The 20,023-nt window shown below is 38.0% G+C and overlaps 1 protein-coding gene across 1 annotated transcript; it reads right to left on the minus strand.

Annotated features, from left to right (window-relative positions):
* Positions 1–5,707: 5,707 nt before the first annotated feature.
* LOC149951981 (gastric triacylglycerol lipase-like) lies at positions 5,708–11,975 on the minus strand. Its single transcript, XM_090168442.1, has 10 exons — positions 11,822–11,975; positions 10,128–10,428; positions 9,981–10,029; positions 9,292–9,357; positions 9,073–9,223; positions 8,903–8,995; positions 8,685–8,840; positions 6,438–6,509; positions 6,065–6,133; positions 5,708–6,005 (listed from the first exon to the last, which is right to left on the minus strand). The coding sequence occupies exons 1-10, from the start codon at positions 11,963–11,965 to the stop codon at positions 5,766–5,768; spliced, it is 1,341 nt and encodes a 446-aa protein (XP_090024568.1). The 5' UTR covers positions 11,966–11,975; the 3' UTR covers positions 5,708–5,765.
* Between the last annotated feature and the right edge of the window lie 8,048 nt (positions 11,976–20,023).

Raw genomic sequence — 20,023 nt, forward strand, 5'->3', positions numbered from 1 at the left:
TGTTTTACTTAAATAGTTAAAATAATTCAACATCACAGCTGACTGAGCTGAATTCAACTTTAACCTACTGAGAGCAAATTTTATTTTTCTTTGATAAGCAATTTTACAGTGCCATGATGCCATCGTGTGTCCGGGAATTGCAAACACCGTCGTCTGCTTCTTCAACGCTCTCATGGGGAAAAAACGTACCACGAAATTTTAACATTACGGGGATAGGAAGAGGCGCCTCTCTGTAGCGAAGCGACTTTACACTCTCTGGCCACACTTACGAGGAGTGTACCCGAGGTGTAAATCACCGATTTTGATGAAACTCGGGGGGGGGGGGGGGGGGTATGTAGACGTTGGGGTAACATGAAATTCCACCAAGGGAAAAGTTACGCTGGGCTTCCGTTTTGCTATGGCAACCGAAAATGTTTTTGACAACTTAAAATGAAAAAATCTACATTTAAAAAAGCATGGGATTTTCTCGGTTACCCAAATTTTATTATTTCACCCAAATGTAGCCGATATTAGTAGTTTTCACACAATTCTACCCAATTTTTGTCATTTTACCCCAATTTTAGACGATATTAGTTGGTTAAACCCGATTTTATCCAATTTTAAAATTTAGGTCATTTTACCCAATTTTATTCTTTTTACCCAATTTTGGTCAATTTAGCCAATTTTTGTCGATTTCAATTTTTTTTGACAATTACCTTATTTAGGTAAAATTTTCATATATTCCTTTATTTATCAAATTCAATGAAATTTTCTCAATTTTACCCAAATTTGATTTAAGTTTACCCAAACGTGATGAATTTTACCCAAAATTGTTAAAATTTAGCATATTAGTTGAAATTTAAATTTTTATTTTTTTGAGTTTTCAAAATTTTTCACAGGGTACCCCTGTGAAACCGAGAAAATCCCATGCTTTTTTAAATGTATATTTTTTCATTTTAAGTTGTCAAAAACATTTTCGGTTGCCATAGCAAAACGGAAGCCCAGTGTAACTTTTCCCTTTGGTGAAAATTCATGTTACCCCAAGGTCTACATACCACCCGAGTTTCATCGAAATCGGTGATTTACACCTCGGATAGAAGCTCTCTGGCGCTCTTTTAACCCATCGTAGGAAAATGAGGTAAAAACAGGCATACTTCTCAACTCACCCCCTACAACTCCTTCAAATTGATGCATAACTGTTTAAAACAATACTCTAGACACCCGGCGATGGGGTTAGCCAATCGGAAAAGCGACCCAGCAAGAACTAGCAGTCGACCAATTTTTTGCCTTGGTTTTTTTCAACCGTGGCGCAATCTATCTGTATAGTCAAGAACACGGTACCCTAATACGTTGAAAACCAAGTAGCGACATTTTTTGTTGCGTTTCGCGTTTAAAGAGATAAAATGGTTAAACATTGTGTTATTGCCAAAATGCTTAATTTCATAAGAAAGACAAATTATTTGTGATTAGATATAAACTTATTATTGATTTAATCTATCAAAAATTTAACTACTTGAGAAATGCATGGATACTATCAGATGTGGAGGTTTTTACTAAACATTAAATAATTAATTTTACCCCTTTGGTTTAGTAGACAATTTTTTGGACTCTGATGTCAAACAGAATTCCATTTCGGTATATTCAATGTAAATTTTGTACAATGTCCAGCGGCCTTCGTCAAATAGACCCATAACAAAAGAGGGTCCGCAGACGAGGCTTAAGTGAGACCTCTGGACGGAACATCCTGTTTGTGACGTTTTGAACCACGTGACCGCCATTGAAATATACAGGCGGAAGTAAGGAAACGGATGTTCCGTCCAAATGCTGAGTTGCCAGGTAAAAATGTTAATTTTCGGCCCCCCAACTTTCAACATGGGTCTATTCCACTATAAATCACCTGGGCCTTGGCCAATTATTGAACTTAACAAAAAGCTACTTGTATTTCAGTGGCGGATACATGCGGGGGTGCCCCCCCCCCCTCTTGACATGGGCGGCCCAGCACCAAGCGCGGCATCGGGAGGGAGCGCCCCCGCCATGTGAAATGATGATTTGTTACTACACCCATAGTTCAAGATGTCTTTTAGCGCCACCCCCCCCTCTTGAGTTTTTTTTCAGTATTAGCTACTGTTGTACATAAGTAATATATATTGATCATTTACTTTCCTTTGATATTAGTTTCCCTAGATCGAACTTATTTTCAAATTGTCATTTCAATTTCAATTAATATTAAACTTATAGAGCCCTAAACGAAGTATTTCTCAAATCTAGGCCGCAAGAACTCCAGCTGAATAGTCACGTGATGGTGACAATTACTTAATTTTTGATTTCACCGACGATGTCGCTACTGTTGGAAAAAAAACCCTGTCTGCAGCTAGCTGTCACATCCCCGTCAAGCCCTCGTAAAATCTTGTTTATTCTTGTATCTAGTCAAGGAAGATCAGAGAGTGAAGACTTGACTATCGAAGGGTGCGTCAAAATTTTAAGCGAAAATTCTTTTCTTGAGAAGAGTAACAGTTCTTCGTGATATTTTTTTCCGCGTGAGAACCCCTAAAAGTGTCAAATGGAAAAAGATTCTTCTAAAGATGGTGGCTTACGAGAATGCGGAACCAAGGAGGATTGTTATCCTACTTGGCGGAACCACTCTACGGCCTCTCATTGGCTGAAGGTTCAAAACGAACTGGCGACAAGCTCGGCCGTAGGAGGCAGCATTCTAGTTACCTATGAGATTTCTATGACTCTCACCATATGTAACATAATTACTTATAAGTATGCCACTGTACCTTTATTCCATTCAAAAATCTTCACTAACGGTTTGTTTCACCACGAACCAGTAAAAAAGTGGACTACGTTAGATTTTAACCTTTTTATTCATCCTAGTAATTTTGGGAGTCACACTATTGGCTAGTAACATATGTATTTCAGCCAATGGAAAACCTCTAAATTGAGAAGGAATTTTTTTGCGTCGGAATTTTAGTCTGCCCAATGTAGCTTTATTGAAATTTATAAACTCGCTCGGTTTGTGCGGATGAAGTTAAATTATGAGTAATTTAGAAAATAAAAGGTTGGGGAAAATGACCAATAAGTGATCGCTTTCCAAAAATGGAACAAGTCGTCGAAGTGGGATATTCCACCAGCGTTATTAAAACCCAAATCAAGCCTAGAAGAGTTAGGCCACGGCCAACTTAGATCCATTGCTACTCGCACTGCGAGTAGCAGTGGATCTAAGTTGGCCGTGGTTAGGCCTAGGTTCAAAAGAATCTGCAAATACAAATAAGACTGAAAGACTCCAACCTTGTAGATGCGCCAGAAAAGCTCAACCTGAATTTCAACTATTTTTTCCAATAAACCTGCTTCTTTTATTTGACAATGCAAATTTATTTTACAACGTGAGTCTCCGAGAACTTCATTAATTGGCAAATTAATTAAATTAACAGAACTTGACACTATATTGTAGTTCATTTTATCTCCTAAGCCTTAGTTGTTCAAACCGGTTTGTTTACTAAAATAATGGCCGTCGGTTTATCAGACGTAGAGCTAATTATACGACGGCATAAGCGGCATTTAGATTCGATGACGTAAAATATGACGTCAAATATTACGTATTGTCATGAATCTATTTAACTATTTAATTTATCTATCTATCTATTTAAATAGATTCATGGTAGGGTACGGATGACGCAATATCTGTGAAACAAACCGTTAGTGAAGAAATAGAGCTAGTGGCATACTTATGAGTAATTATGTTACATATGCTCTCACTATAAAGGTAAGAATTCTTTGAATTTTCTTTTGATAGACACAAATCGGTGTCGATCCAAGGCCCTAGACACCAGCACACAATAACTGATTAATCAGGGTGTGATAAGTGTAACGGCCACGCCAACCATAAACATAATACGGGTGGTTAATACGGAGGTGACGCCAAGCAGACAACCGGTATTTGTTTCGTATTCCTGTGGTACAACGTTTAAGCGACGCCTGTCGATTAGGTGAGAAAATAAAAATCATCACGTGACACGTCACACATGTTCGTGTTTGTAATCTTTTAGGTACTCTGACGTGATTCGCGAATATTTTGACTGTGAGAATTTAAAATAAGGTTAATTCATTCTCCCTGAGTATAAATAAATACATTCTTGGTAAAAACACTTATATTAACCTTTTTTACCAAATAAAAACAGATTTTTAGTAGAAAACACTTTTTCTATAACTTTTTAATAAAAAAATCACCAAAACGAATTATGAAACATGTTAGCTAACATAAAAGTACTACCCGTTTATCAAATTCACCCCTAAAGTTATTGCAGCTGATTTTAAACCGGATAAATATTCTTAAGTGTTAGGTACTACGTGGCCTAGGCCAAGCTCTCACTGCTCCTCGTAACGTCTCCGTCCTAGCTTCCACAAGCCTTTGCTTCGTAACGGAGACAATGCCTTGTGGAAGGCAGGGCGGATACGAAACAGAGAGCCAGGGAGCGCCTAGTCTAAAGCGCCACTAAACTTAGTTGGTGCTGTACACGTAGTACCACAGGAATACGGAACAACTGCCGGTTGTCTGCTAGTTATCGCTCCCGTATATTTTTGGCAAATCAAAATCCGCGTAAGGTGTCTATTTCTTTATTATGATAAGTGGGGACAGGGGTGGGGATTGGTAGTCGTCCTCACACAGTCATCCACAAACTCTGCCTCCCAGACGCTTGGGATTACAGGAGTACGCAACTACTCTCGGCCCGCAGCCATAGTATCCATTCGGAATTGTTCGCTATAATACAGTAACTATTAGACGCTTAAATAAAACCTGTTCAGCGATTTGTCTAGAAGTAGTAATACAGAGAGCCAAGGCATACTTTTCAAAGCGTGATATTTTACAGAAGGGCTCGTTCAATTTCGCATGCGCCTCCTGAAAGAAAAAATGCGCGCGCGCTATCAAATTTAGCCTTACAATTAAAACTAGGTTGAGGAAAGAAATAGAGAGCGGCATTTATTGAAGCGCCTATAGAGTAATTTCACTTCGTAGCTTTGGTTATGGCCTCCATTTTCTCTATTCGAGACTGATATCCCTGAAAATAAAATAATAAGAAAAAAAATTATAACACGTAAAGCCGTAACACGCTTAATACCCGCAATGCTTATTATTCGCGAACGGAAATCTATCAATACGCCCTCTTTTGGTGGCCATTGAAACCTAGATAGGTAGCGACTAAAGCAGACGCTATTAGTTTTTACTCCTTGTTAGTCGTACATTTGATTTTATAAATAATGATACGTGCATGTTAATATATTTTTTGCATCGCTTGCTTATATTTTGATAAGTTTATTTAAGAAAAAATGTTCTCAGACAAATTAAAAAGTCAAAAGAACGTTTTTTACTAAAATCGTAAAATAATCCGATACTTTTGATCACGTTACCGTTCACTCCGATTGCTTATCGTGACGTAAATGCTTATTGAAAGGTCGAACGCCAAAACGCTCAAAACACGTTTCAAATGACTTTATCAAAATGGCGACAAGCATAAATCTTCTACAACCATTAAAGTATCAGGAAAACCTGCTCATTTAACAGGGTAACTTGATACCCTTCCGATACCTATCGTGACGTCAAAAAAGGAAAAAATCGTTCAACAACTGTTGCGGTTTTTCTGATATATAATCAGGAATGAATCAGAAGGTTGTTGAATGGAGCCCTAGACTCTTTGCGGTCGCAAATAAGAAAACCAATAAAAATCACTGGAATATTTTAATGTATCAAGCTTAAAACGCGTTGTACATAATTATTTTAAAAACTATTATTGTCGCGATTCTAGTAATTTGAGTAAATGATCGAAGACGTATTTCTTTCCGTCCATTCCGTAGACGTAATCCAAATGAGTCCAGGGAGGAAATGGAACTTCGTAGAAGTCGATTAAGTTCTTAATTTTGGGCTTGAGTAGGGCTACGTCAGTCGGATCCGCTAGCAAATCGTTGGCGCTCCAAAACAGGCCGATGGGGGTGGTGATCTTCTCGATGGGATACTCGGGCGGAGTGGACTTTAAAAACAAAGCAAATTCTGACCTTAAAGAATGATTGATTATGTTTAGATAATTACCTGTCCGTATTTCTTCTGGTTCTCTTTTTTTCCGTAATCAAATTTTTGGAATTTATTGGCTTTAACCAGCTGTCAGATGGATATTCATATTTTAATCAAAGGTACGGTTACTAGAAATGGCTGGTAACTAGGAGCAACAAACACAGCACCCCACACAAGGAGAACGCAACCCGTCAAAAGTCGTGCATTTTCTTGCGTGCAGTTTTTATTTGTTAGACGCTTTGTCGCCCGCTGCCGTCGGAAGGGGAAAAATCGGAAATTGTCTTCCCCCTTTCCGTAAAACGCTCATCGGCTTGTCCGATTAAATTTGTACACTACACTGCGTTAGCTGGTTGCGTTCTCCTTGTGTTTGTTGCTCCTAGCTGATAATTACTTGTCCAAAATGAACCAAGGTCCATGTAGACGTTCCTGCTGGTGCGTGATGGGTAATTACTTCCAACCTTGACTGCGAAAGTCAAAAAATATATATATCTATTATTGGCATTCTGTTTGTTGATGACACGAGGAGCGCTATACAGGGTATCCTCAAATAAATGATCCAGAGCTAATAATTGAAAAGCAATTTTTCCTAAGAATTTGATATTTGCAGATCGCATATTTCGGGAGCCGTTGGGCCTAGAGACTGTTCATATTAAAAAGGTGTGCACCATCGCATTTTATGCCCAAGTGGCCCTGAACCGATGTAAATTGGCCAATAGGAAGCTAAGGAAATAAACACGAAAAACAAGAATAGCATAAATAAAAGTGTTCAATGATTAATTATCAGCATGAAAATTTATTTCAATTAAACTAAAATTAGGTCGGTTGAAATCAATTTGGACCTAAAAAGTGATGGGGCACTCTTTTCGAATTGGAATCGACCTTCCAAATATAACGGTTTTCGAGATGCATTTTGTCAAAATGATTTTGAATGTAGTATCAAGGTCAACCGAATTTTAAAAGTGTAAGATATTTTACCAGAGTGAATTTTTGCCGAAGCACAAGTTCAACTAAATTATTAACATCTAAGCATGATCTCTTGGATATTTTTATTTGTTACTTCTTGTTTTTGGTGTTTATTTTCTTGCCTTCCTATTGACCAATATACATCGGTTTAGAGCCACGTGGACATAAAATACAATGGCGCACAAATTACTAATTGTAAAATGATTTCGTTTCCATGGTAAATTTTTCAATAGCGCAAGGATTATTAGAATTTTGAAATTCTTTAGTCCATTAATTGTATGTTCCGTGGAAACAAGGTCACATTGAAATTTTTTAGTCCATTAATTGTATGTTCCGTGGAAACAAGGTCACATTGAAATTTTTTCAACGGAAATGTTAAATAGGCGTAACAGCGACTGCGCAAGTGCGAAGGTCTATCTTGTTTTTTAAACAAGGCCGCTCCTTATGATACCTTCGCGCATGCGCAGAGTGAGTTACGCATTTCCAAGTCGGAAGAGGGATCTGACACGGCCAACTTTGATCTCCCGTGCTACAGCGGCCATCTCATCCGTTGACGTTTCTGCGTTAACCTATGAGCAAAAGATGTGTATGACGTGAGCGCCCCTAGCGGATTATTAGTTTTAGTATAGTTTTTACATTGAAGTCAATATAACAACCGAGCGTGGCGCTGAACTCCTACACGTTATAGTACAGTTTATAGGGGGAAAATCCTTGCTCGCGGAATTTCGACGAATGTGTTGGCCGCTATAGCGCGAACAGCGCGTGATCAAAGTTGGCCGTGGATCTGAAGAAGTGTTTTTGCATTTTAGGGGAGCCGAAACATCCTTGTATTAATTATTCAAAGCAAAAGCGACATAAGACCCAAAAGTGTGCCAGATCGTAATATTTTCCACTGAGAGCTGGTCGCGAAGTAAAAAAAGAGAGTGTGGGAGTTGGTGTAAAAAATACGTCATCAAAATTTAAAATTTTCGTGACTCCAGTGCCCTAGAGTGTGGCCTTTTTAGAACGTTTCTCTATTCCCGACTAAAGAGAAAACAGAAAATGGCGCCAAAACAAATTAGCACATAGACCAAAGTTAACGCCTCCAATACTATAGCCATCTGATTAGCTTTGCTATCGATTTTGAAACTAGATCTCAGTCATTATTTCAAAAGACGCTAATAGACGGTAAAATAAATGGGGGTGGAATTTTAAACCGTCATTGCCACTTAAAAACTGGACACTAGCCAGGGAGGGAACACCGGATTGGTTGGTATTGGAGCATGCGCAGAGACCAATTTTTAACTGTCGCCGAGTAACAAATATCTAAATCGTGATTCTTCGTAGAGCACGTGCCGCCATCTAAGTAAACTAACCGTTATATTTCGGGAATAAAAGCTAGACAAAATGGTTGTTAAACTGTAAATTTACCTATAACTTGAATTCTTTAAATTAAAATACAAATTATTAACTGAGATCAATCGTAATAGACGTCAAAAACGGTTGAAATGACTTCCGTGACAATTAAAGTCGCGAAGCGGGGAGGCTGGCAGCCATGCTGTAACGAAACGTTTCCCCTTTTTTTGTACCCTCAAATTCAAAAACCCTTCAGAGGCTGGGAAGCCGTTGGAATTTATTTTGCCGTCTATACGGTTTGGGTCTTATGTCGCTTTTGGTCAAAGGTAGATGGGATTACTTCATTGACTTGTTTAGATTCGGTGCCTGTGATGAGGAAAACAATATTTTCGCAGATGCTCCTGAGCTGCGTCGGTCGGCAAAACAGCGTCGATAGAAAACGCATTATCTCGTTGTTGGGTAAAAAATCATGAACTCCCAGTAAATCCAACAGAATCTGAGATAAAATAGTTCTATTGTGAGATAAATGAACATCTTATTTTAAGCTAAAAACGCTACCTCAAGTTCGTTGTCCAACGACGTGATAAATCTGATGGGGCTGGTCATGTACGTCACGGTGGTCACGGGTGCCAACGCCATGAAGGATTTTAACTGCAACAGGGGTCACACGGGTCGTTTATTAATAGATCAAAATGCCGTGGTACCTTAGAAACGCTTCCACGATTTACCTTGTCGTTGTACTCTGGTTTCTCGGATAAAAGGGCGAATGCGATGGTGGTGCCCATGGAGTGTCCCACGTAGTGTATTTGCTCCTCCCCGGTGACTTTTAAAATGTAATCGATGGTGGCTGGTAAGTCGTACGCCGCCATTTCGTCCCAACTTAGTAAAATAGTAGCTCAAATAAGAAAGCAACTTCTCTCAAATGGAATAAAGGTCGACGCTCTTACGAAAATTTCCAAAAATCTTTTTCAGTTGGTTTGAGGGTTTTGTGCTTTCTGGAATACGTATTGCCTCTAAGAAGTTAAATAAGTTAATTTCAGTTACGTCTTAGTATTTTAGCCTTAGTGCCGACTGAAACCGCTAGATGCCTACACTTTTGCAGTGCATATTGCGATACGTTACTTTCAATAGAGCGTTCCATAAAATCGGTGTGGGGTGCTTTCCCCCTTTTGAGTTCGGAGGAGGTGAAGGTTTGCCCGCTTTTTCGTGTGAGATAAATATATTTATCTGGCAAACCTGTAAGAAATTGAGAGCAGTCGATTTTTAGGAGTAGCGTAGTTGCTAGCCTAGGCTTCATTAATTTCCGGCTTATTTCAAATGATATTTGTAATAAATGTATGATGTCAAATAAGCAAAATATAGTCCCAAATCCACGGATTTAAGTAGACACTTAGATCATGAAAATATTCTTAACCCCAAACATACTTCAACACCTAGGGTCCCTCTTACAACTCCTAAAAGGTTAGCCTCTAAATATTCATATAAAGACAGGACATAAGCCGAATTCTCTTAAACCAAAGAATAACAAATGTTGTTAGTCCTGCTGAACTAGCTCTATAGTCTGTATGAAAAGTTTGGCCGGTTTTGGGCCGATTTTATAGAACGCTCTCTTGAATTGGTTTTTAGGTGAAATTACCTGGCATTGGCGAACCAGACATCGTAGCCATTATCGGCCAATATGTAACCTAAAAAATATTTTTGTGAGACACTTAGGCGTCTCAAAGGTCACCGCGAAAGCGGAAATGCTTCTACGTTTGTTTTCATTCAATGTACTGGTACGCACCCAAACTCTGGTTTACTTCGTTGATGACCCAATCGGCGGCCGAGTTCAAAAGGCCGTGGTGCAAGAGGACGACTTTACCTCCCCTCGGTGGTGCTGTTGTAGTCTCGGGGTCTGTTGTAGTCGCGGGTGCTGTTGTAGTCTTGGTACTCGTTACCTCATTTTGCTCAAAAGGGATAATTATTTCTTCGATGGTCACTATTTTATCCGAACAAGGTATCCGTTGTATCCCCAAAATGTAGCCATCCTCTGTGACGACACTGTGCTCCTCAACCGGGTATCCTTTGCTACTTATCAATTGCGACTGCAAAACATTAAGACAATCAAGATTTAAGCAATTGAGTAAACGTAGAGCGTTTTCCATTTGACTACTGTCGATCACTTGTTAACTTTTCACATTCCATTTGCGTGCTCTGATCTGCTCTGATCTGCTCCGATCAATAAACGCGTGTTCCATTAATTGCTCTCGAGCGCTCTCAAATCGCTCGAAAACGATCTGCGGAGTCAGTGGCGTAACTAGGGGGGGGGCGGTGGGGTCATTGAGTTGGGAATAAATAGAGGTACAACTAAATCTGGCTGGCGCGGGACCAATTTCTTTCGATAAGGAAACTTTATCAACTTTATCGTTCTAACGTGGCGGCATCTGTCTCTGGTGGTGGCCACTATATGGCAATTGAATTTTTGCGCGAATCTGACGCGAAATTAAAATGTATGATTTATCGTAACAAACAAACCTTTGAAGTTGTTTAAAAATAATTTTATTCTATCAACACGATCCTTTTTAACTCAAGCTACGGTGAGTTAGCTAATAATTATTTATTTTTAGCCATATATCTTTACAAAATATAGATGGCACTACCACCTAATTATAAAGATGAATTTCGTACAGTCTTATCAGAACAGGTCCCGCGTAACCATGGCAACCGAAATCGTAATTGTAATTCTAGCAGTATTATTCCCAATTCAATGGGTGGGGTGGTCCGCCCCGAGTACCACCCCTTTGGGCGTGATATGGGGGTGACACCCAACCGTGAAAAAAATAAAAACTTACACAAACTAGAGACTAGTAAGTGGCACACCATGACATCCGCCCCGGGTGTCACCCATGCTAGCTACGCCACTGTGCGGAGTTCGACCGATCGACGTATCAGGATCACTCACGATCAGTCAAATAGAAAACGCCAATAATAAACGTTAGGGTAACACCAATTTTTCCAACGATAATTGTTTAATCACAGTCTGTTTAAAAAATGACTGCGTAAATCATAACACGCATAACGTCTGACAAAATTTCACGAACTGTCCGCCAGCGTTTTTTACAGTTCCGCCAATTGAAACGATTACGGGAGTAAATATAAAACTTACTTTGGAAATATATTGATGGATTGTTGAATTGATTGTTATAAACCCTCTCTTCGTTTCTGTAGGTAGTTATTTTATCAAACTAACTTAACAATAATTTTGCCAATAATAGGAGTAGGAGATGAGTTTCAGGTTCGAAAAACACTCGGTGACAGACTATCAATAATTGAATCATTCGTGTCATGCTTATTTCTATAACGTTGCTTATGATAATGACCAAATGGAAACAAATTAATTTTTGAGAAATGGGGAAAAGTGAATTTGGTTTTTACAATTTTCCCTTACAATTCTTTAAAAATGTGAGACGTTAACAAGAATAAATCAATTACACTTACAACATTTCTAAATATGTCCGGATCTGGTTGCTTGATGTCATTTTCGTTGATGTATTGATGGTATTGGGGTGGTTTCAGTACCACTTTTGCGCCTGAACCCGCCAGTCCCGTCGCGAAAAACAGCGCTATTTGCCACAACGACATTCTAATGATATCGAATGTAGTCAAATCAAACGACCAAATATTCAGCTACTCAATGCACTCGAGAGCTTTCCGCGGAAGCCACTTGATCTTTGTCCCCAAATGTAATCAATTTTGTATAACCGTCTGGCTACAATTTATTAATTTTAAGATTGTATTTGCTTCTTAAGTGCTCTAAGCTGACTCGATACAATAATAGGCGAAACTATTCGTTAAAATCCGTGGGACCGTTCGCAAATCACGTGACGCTGTCATGTTACGTCACAAACTCACAAATCATAATTCTATTATCAATTATTTTAATTTATACTAAAAATTTAAAACAATGAAATAATAGGTGAAACTAAACTAAATTTGGTATTAACCAACTTGTTAAAATGGGAAAACAAAATCACGTGACTATCATATCACAGCCAACTTCGATTCGGTAGCTCCTGTTCATAGTTGGCCGTGTAACGGTAAATAAATAATATGCCTTCCAGATACTGCAGACAGCTAATTAACTTCCACCTTTCTATTACAAGATGTTTAAAATAATAATAATAATAATAATTAGATTAATCGATCAAAATTTAAACCATCATTAGCAAAATAAAATAAATAATAGTTCGTATTTCTTAGGATAGATGGCGCTGCTGTTCTCCAGAAAGTCACTACCATCTTTTCAGCCCCCTTGGACTTTATAGTTTCTCATATTCTCTTAATTTTAAAATAAATTTTATATTACGGAATTTTGGGGGTGGTGGGTCTTACCAAATGTTACTTTTCGTTACGAGGGTGTGTAAAAGAAGTATATTTTTTGGTTACGTAATTTGAGAACAGCCCCGTGTTTAAAATATAGTTTTGGACGTCACATCCGTAGCTTTTGGACTGGCAAACTTAGACCGTTCTCCTGGTTTAGAACAGTACCGTGCATCCTAAACCTAGATTTAAATTGGAAATTAGGAAGAAAGACCATTTTTTATTTGAAAGTAGGCTTGGTCGTTGTATGATTTATTGAAATTTACTGACACTAACAATCGAATTTGTAACCATACCTTCCAGTAAAAGTTCTCATAAAGAATTAAAAAATTACACCTTGCCACATTTTAGACAAGCTTTCTGAATTAGACCCCGACGCCGCCGATGTAGACGCCGGCGCGCCGCCAACGGTTTATAATATTTTCCATTGATATCAGTCTCTTTGCAGCTTTAACAAAAATGTAGTTCTTTCTTCATGACGTCTGTGGGTTCGTGTTTCTTTACTTTCGTAATCGCCCTATCGGATAAGGACCTCGACAAAGGATTGCTAAACGCCGTTAAATTTCGGTTCAACGCCGCCGAAGACAAAACTGACAAACAAATTGGCCGATCACGCCCCCGCCACCGATGGAAAATCACCGGTCAAAATTTTGTGGCGTTGGGGTCTATTCTGAATCTTGCCAATGTATCAGGGACCACAGCTTTAAAAGATATTACGGTATTCCGGGGGGATCTAATTGACCCCAAAAACTCCAATATAACGTCAACTTCAATTATTTGTTACAAATTTTAACCCGAGTTACTTATATTTTAAATATCAACGATTAGAAACCTTTGCTAAAACGTTTTTTAATTAAGTCTCTATTGCCAATCGTAACGCTCGTAGAGTAAGTCAAATGTTTAGTATTCGCTATCCTGACAGAAGACCAAGCCACAACGCCGTTTTCAGAGCGGTTTGAGGCTTCGACAACTACGGAAACGTCAATCCCAGGTTCCGTGGACAAGGCCATCAAAAATTCAACATGAAAGAAATCGTTCTAGCCTACTTTGCTGCGTGCCCTCGAGTAAGTATTAAGGCTGGTTCACACGGGCAGTGTTTTCCTGATTTTCTCTATTTTCTCGTTTTACCACCTTTTCCCGTTGTTCTGGCGCACGGGAACACGACTGTACACACTGACAAAATTTGCCGGATTTTATCACAGCGAGCGCTGCCGGGGAATGAGAAATCGGATAACCTTTTTTTGAGGGGCGTTGGGCTCGACCAGTCAGCGAGCGTTATGCCGTCACGTGGTAGACGCAAAAATTCTTAAGCCTACTTTTAAAGAATTTCAAAATCCCGTGACAGCGAAACGCTCGCTGATTAGTCGAGCTCAAAGTGCTTCAGAAAACCGGGAAAAAAAGTAGAGATATTTCAACATCTTTTTCTCCGTTTTCTCGTTTACCGGCAGCGCTGACGGCGGAAAAATCCGTTTAATTTTGTCCGTGTGTACAGTCGTTTTCCCGTGCGCCAGAACAACGGGAAAAGGTGGTAAAACGAGAAAATAGAGAAAATCAGGAAAACACTGCCCGTGTGAATCAGCCTTTAGAGGTGCAAGCGATGATCTTAGGTTATCAAGGAATAACGTTTGGAGAACTTTTCACAATCAAAACTCATCCGTATCGAGCTACCAAGCTCTGCTCGAAAGAGATATGCAACGACGATATGATTTCCGCAACTTACTAATTAACAGGTCTGATGATGGACAAAATTTCATCACTCATATTCTGGTGACCAACGCCTGTTTCTTTGGGAGAGATGGACCGTTCAACCTCCAAAACCACCACTGAATTTTTGGGTGGGTTTGGTCGGAGATAGAGTTATCAGCCCATTTTTCCTTCCCAATTGTCTTATTGGACAAGGTTACTTGGCACTTTTGCAGAACGAAGTAGCAGAGGCGTTAGACGACATTCCACTGGAAACTTACAGACAACTATGGTACCAACATGACGGTGCACCACCCCATTAATCTTGATGTGTTGTGGAGCATCTTAACAATGAGTTCCCTCAGCGTTGGATTGGTAGAAACGGTCGCGTTCGATGGCCTTCGTGGTCTCCAGACCTAACGCCGATGGACATTCACTTATGGGGTTTCATCAAAGAAAGAGTTTACGAGACGCCCATTGCGAGCATAGAAGATTTACGAATAAGGCTGTGCGAGTCCTCGAACATCATCGAGTAATCAACCTTTTTTGAGGTCAAGTACTCGAACTCGACCTGGAATAGGTAATTAGAGAATACTCGTCGATTACCGAGTACCAAAAAATTGCATATTCGGGTACCCGATTACTCGAATAAGCTGCTGTCTAAACTCGTCGAGTATTTGTTTTTTCTATCCTCGTTACTTCAAAGTTAACAGAGGGTTTTTTACAACATTTGGGGGCAATAAACGGGACCTACAAAGGTTATGGAAACTGTGGTTCAATTAAAGTAATTAAATTTAATTTCATAACTACTTGAATAAAACCAGCTCCTAATCAAGTACTCGATAACCCGACTCGTTAAAAATATTACTGAAGGTTTTTTTTTAGTTACTCGACTCGAATAAGAGAAAGTTTCCCCTTAATCAAGTACTCGATTACTCGATAACCGACTCGATTGCCTAAAACCACTAATCGCACAGCCCTATTTACGCCAACGAATTATTGCAGCCTTCGCAATTCTCACTCCTGATATGATCGTCGGCTCGTTTCGAGAGATGCTCCATCGTGCCGACAGAGATATTCTATGAGCCTTACATGTAAATGTTCTGATATGAACCTATTTTAAGACATTTTTAAATTTGCGCACAAAATTTGCTCCATATGGACCACTTGTTTTTTCATCACCTCGTACCTCCGTGAAAAATTGGTCTCTTTCAATGGATTTATTTGGATTTGTACATTATCGACAGTGCTATATATAATCATATCTTTATACATATTACGTTTATTCGCGAAAATCCATTTTTGGGGACCTTTTTACCCCATAAAAATTGTGCGAGAGGGTTTTTGACAAATTATTTATTCAGAATACATAAAGGTGCATTCTTAAGTTACTGATCTAATTTTCAAGTTTCCAATAAAAAGTACGTATTTGCGCAAGTAATTTATTCCTAAATAAGAATTAAGGACAATTATAGAATTTATTTACTTCTGGGCACGGCGATTGTGGTAAAGTAAACTAACTCTTGCAGTTTTTGGGGAAAATGCCCAGTCAGAGCAAGAAAAGACACACTATAGAATTGGGACTATTTGCTAGGACCGAAATGTAGTAGTAGTAGTAGGAGCTATTAAGAAGGCCTTTAATAATCAGCTAGGCTAATACCCAAAGTCCCAAGGCACCACCTTAGGCCTAAGTCATTAAGTGACTTTTGAAGCCATTAATTCAGGTGGCCGGGTTACAATACGTAGGAGGGTGGTGGCAAGCCCTGCATGCCTCGATTAGGAATAGGAGGAGTAGTTAGATGTCATAAATGCGACACCCTGTAAAAGATATCTTTAAGATGCCTTCTGAGATTTACAAATTTGTTAAAGGGATCCATCACTCGCAACAGGGGGAGGCAGAGGGGTAACTTAAAATCCAGACTTGCAGTGTGCTTCAAAACCAGTTTTTTTGTGACCCCTATGCCTTCCCCTGTTGTGAGTGAGGGACCCCTTTAAAAAACCCAACTACGGCAGCACCAGGATTCGAACACGGACTTCCCTGCTTGCGAAGCAGAGGGCTTACGCTCACGGCCGATGAGCCCTTTAATAACGCCCCCTGTTCCGGATTGCATGGCTTTGGTCTAGGCTGGAACCATTCCCAGAGAGGGAAGGGAGAGAATCCCGAAGCCTGGGTAAAACTCGTTTTACTAGTTTTGGTTTTACGTTATTTTCTCTTTACTTTACGTTATCGTTATCGGTTTCACTTTAATAACCTTTGTTGTTATAGAAAGTGCTTTAATATGAATGCATTTTATTCGCAACTAAATTAAAATAAAGGTACAATTAACATAACATGATTTATCTTCATTGCCAGGAAAACCAGATTTGATGGAAGATGAAACTCATCCTGACTGGGTTCCTACTCTTTATTTGGTGTATAATACTTTATCAAGTCTTAGAACGCCTAAATAAAAATTAGATTTACATACACGCTCTATAGGGCGTGCCAAAAAGAAAATCATGAGTGATGGAGCAGCTTCAGCCTCACTTACTGATGAAAGCGTTTAGTTCACGGACGATGATAGCAGTCATCTCGGAGATGAAATTTCACCTTTATCATCGACATTACAAGATGAAATAATGGAACAAGATAAAGTTATTATATCGAAAGAAAATTTACAGGAAAATTCGGAAGTAGTTAGCAAAGTTTCGAATAGGATTGTGACTGAAGATCGACATTTCAGCGTTGATGTAGGCACTCTGTGTACACCTGATGTTTCTCACTTTGGCATTTAAACTACTGATATACTGCAGACAAAAGCCCAAGATGCATCAACTCAAACCAAATTATCCATGGATGATATTTCTGAACTCGAAAGAGTTGTTCAAAATAGCATATTTGATAAATCATATATCGAGTAAAACGAACCTCGAGCAGTTTACTACACTGGCCTTCCAAACGAAGCAATAATAATAGCCACTTTCAATTTACTAGTCGCTCATGTGAAACCAAACTTATGTGCAAAGTTGTCTTTGTTTCAAGAATTTTTGGTTACACTTTTAAGATTACGGCTTGATTTAGATGTGCAAGACCTTGCTTTTAGATTTAACGTCTCAATCTTTACTATTTCCCGAGTAACCGATAAATGGATATTATAAACGTGAGGCTTGATAAGTTAATTAAATGGCCTTCTAGAGATGAGTTACATTTGACAATGCCAAACTGTTTCAAGAGCGCTTTTGGAAACAAAGTTGCAGTTATTATCGACTGTTTTGAAATCTTCATTGAAAGGCCCTCTTCATTGGACGATAGCGCTGAGACATGGTCTAATTACGAACACCACAATACCATAATTTTTTTTTTAATTCTAATTACACCACAGAAGAATGTAAAATTTTAAATAATTTGTTGCCAGGGGATTTAATTTTAGCAGATCGTGGCTTCAATATAGCAGAGTCTGTTGGGTTTTTTGTGCGGAAGTTGCAGTTCCGGCTTTTACAAGAGGGAAAAAACAACTTGTGCAAAGGAAATAGGAGAAACAAGAAAGATAGCAAATGTAAGAATACATGTCGAAAGAGTGATTGGTCATGCTCCAAAAATATTCCGTATTTTGCAATTCACCATTCAGGACTATCGATTACTTAAAAAGAGATAGTAGTTATAGCATAAGTAACATAATAACAATATGTATGACACTTCCTATTGCTTTAATGCAAATTTTCTAACCTAACCTTTTTCGGCACTGATACTCTCTTCAAGCTGTGACTTGGACCCGCGACTTACCGTTTTGGATGGCTACTTGGAGTCGCGAGGGGCTTTGGCTTTGTTTTGAAGCCCTCGTGCGAATCACGCGTGATAAAAAACATGAGCTCGTGGCGCCGAGAAAAAGTTTTTAATTTTTATCATTTTAGCCTAATATATCGGAAACCAGATATTTCGGCTTAGGCGGAAGTCTCGCACATTTTAGACACTAGAGGGCTCTGTGCTGAGAAAACATCTTGATTACGCAATAACTATGAAAATCAGTTTGGTTGTAACTTGTAAATCTCGTTAATTGTCATTCTTATTTTAGAATCCAACCTAGAAATAATTGGGATTGATGAAACTAAAAACGAAAATATTGTTGATATAGTAGAAACCGTAGCAAACGAAATAGGCTTAGTTTTTGATATGAAAACCGTTGTGGATATTTTTAGACTCCCTAAGGGAAATAGAAAAGTATCGATTATTAGAGTTAAATTTACTAGCAAGAAGATTCGTAATAACTGGATTAAATATTTTAAAATTAAAAAACAAATAATAGCAAGCGATATAGATAAATCGTTAAAAAATAATAATGTATACATCAATGAACAATTAACCCCCATGAACAAAAAAATATTATATAAAACCAAAGAAGTTGCAAAATCTAAAACCTATAAATATGTGTGGATTAAAGACGGACAAATATTTTTACGTAAAGATGACAATTTAAATGCCACAAAAATTCAATCACTTAACGACCTAACATCAATTTAAATGTATTTGACACCCTTATCAGTTTTATTTTTTTCTTTAAATGTTCAATAACTCAATTGAATTTTTTGATACTAACGTTAATAATATAATTCTAAAAGATAATTTCCAAAATATTGAAGAAGCTGATAAAAATTTATGTAAAATATTCCACTTGAATATACATAGTATAAAAAAAATTTGATGAATTTCTGGTCTTTTTAGAGTCCATAGATTTTAATTTCTATATTATTATCTTAACAGAAACTTTTGAAATTATAGATAAGGAACTATATGCCTTAGAAGGGTATGACTCAATTTACTCTACAGAATATAAAAATAGAAATGACGGAATTCTAATATATATAAAACATGGTCTTCTATTTTTGAGAGTCATTTAAAATTGTCGGGCGCAACGGTGAAGGCTCTTGATGTTAAACTACCCAATAATGAAATCTATAAAATCATTGCTTGTTACCGATCACCGAACTATAATGTAACCGAATTTCTCAGAAGTTTTAATCTACAACTACCTAATATATCACGCAACAAAAAAATTGTATGGATTGGTGACATTAATATAAATATTATGGATTATAATGATGCAAACTTGCTGAGTTATATGTCCTTACTGCATGAATGTGGTCTAACTTCGTGTATAAATGGTATAACGAGAAATATGTCTAAAACTTGTATTGATATATTTATAAGGAAAAATACTAACGATATAATTAACTCCTATATTTTAGAAACTGATATAACAGACCACTACGCAACCTTCATTGTTATTAAAATTAACCAAAATCAAATTTACTTAAAAAATAATGTTCTTAAAACTAATGAAACTATAAATTATAATACTTTAAAAAGAAATATACAAAGTGAACCATGGCATGAGGTATTGATAAAAGAGGACGTTAATTTAGCATCGAATGAATTTGTGGAAACCTTAAAGAAATATATAGACTCTGCAACTGCAAAAACTCTGACAACATACTCCCATAAAGAACAAAAAATAAAACCGTGGATAACCTCAGCTTTAATAAAATCAATAAGGAAAAGAGACAATTTAGCTAAGCGATTAAAAAACGAACCTTTTAATTCAGATCTCAAACAAATTATTAAACTGTATAGAAATAGACTATACTCTCTAATTAGAACGA

The sequence above is a fragment of the Leiobunum rupestre genome, chromosome 3 (genome assembly GCF_980474605.1).
Source record: "Leiobunum rupestre chromosome 3, qqLeiRupe1.1.hap1, whole genome shotgun sequence".
In the NCBI taxonomy this organism is placed as follows: Eukaryota; Metazoa; Arthropoda; class Arachnida; order Opiliones; family Sclerosomatidae; genus Leiobunum; species Leiobunum rupestre.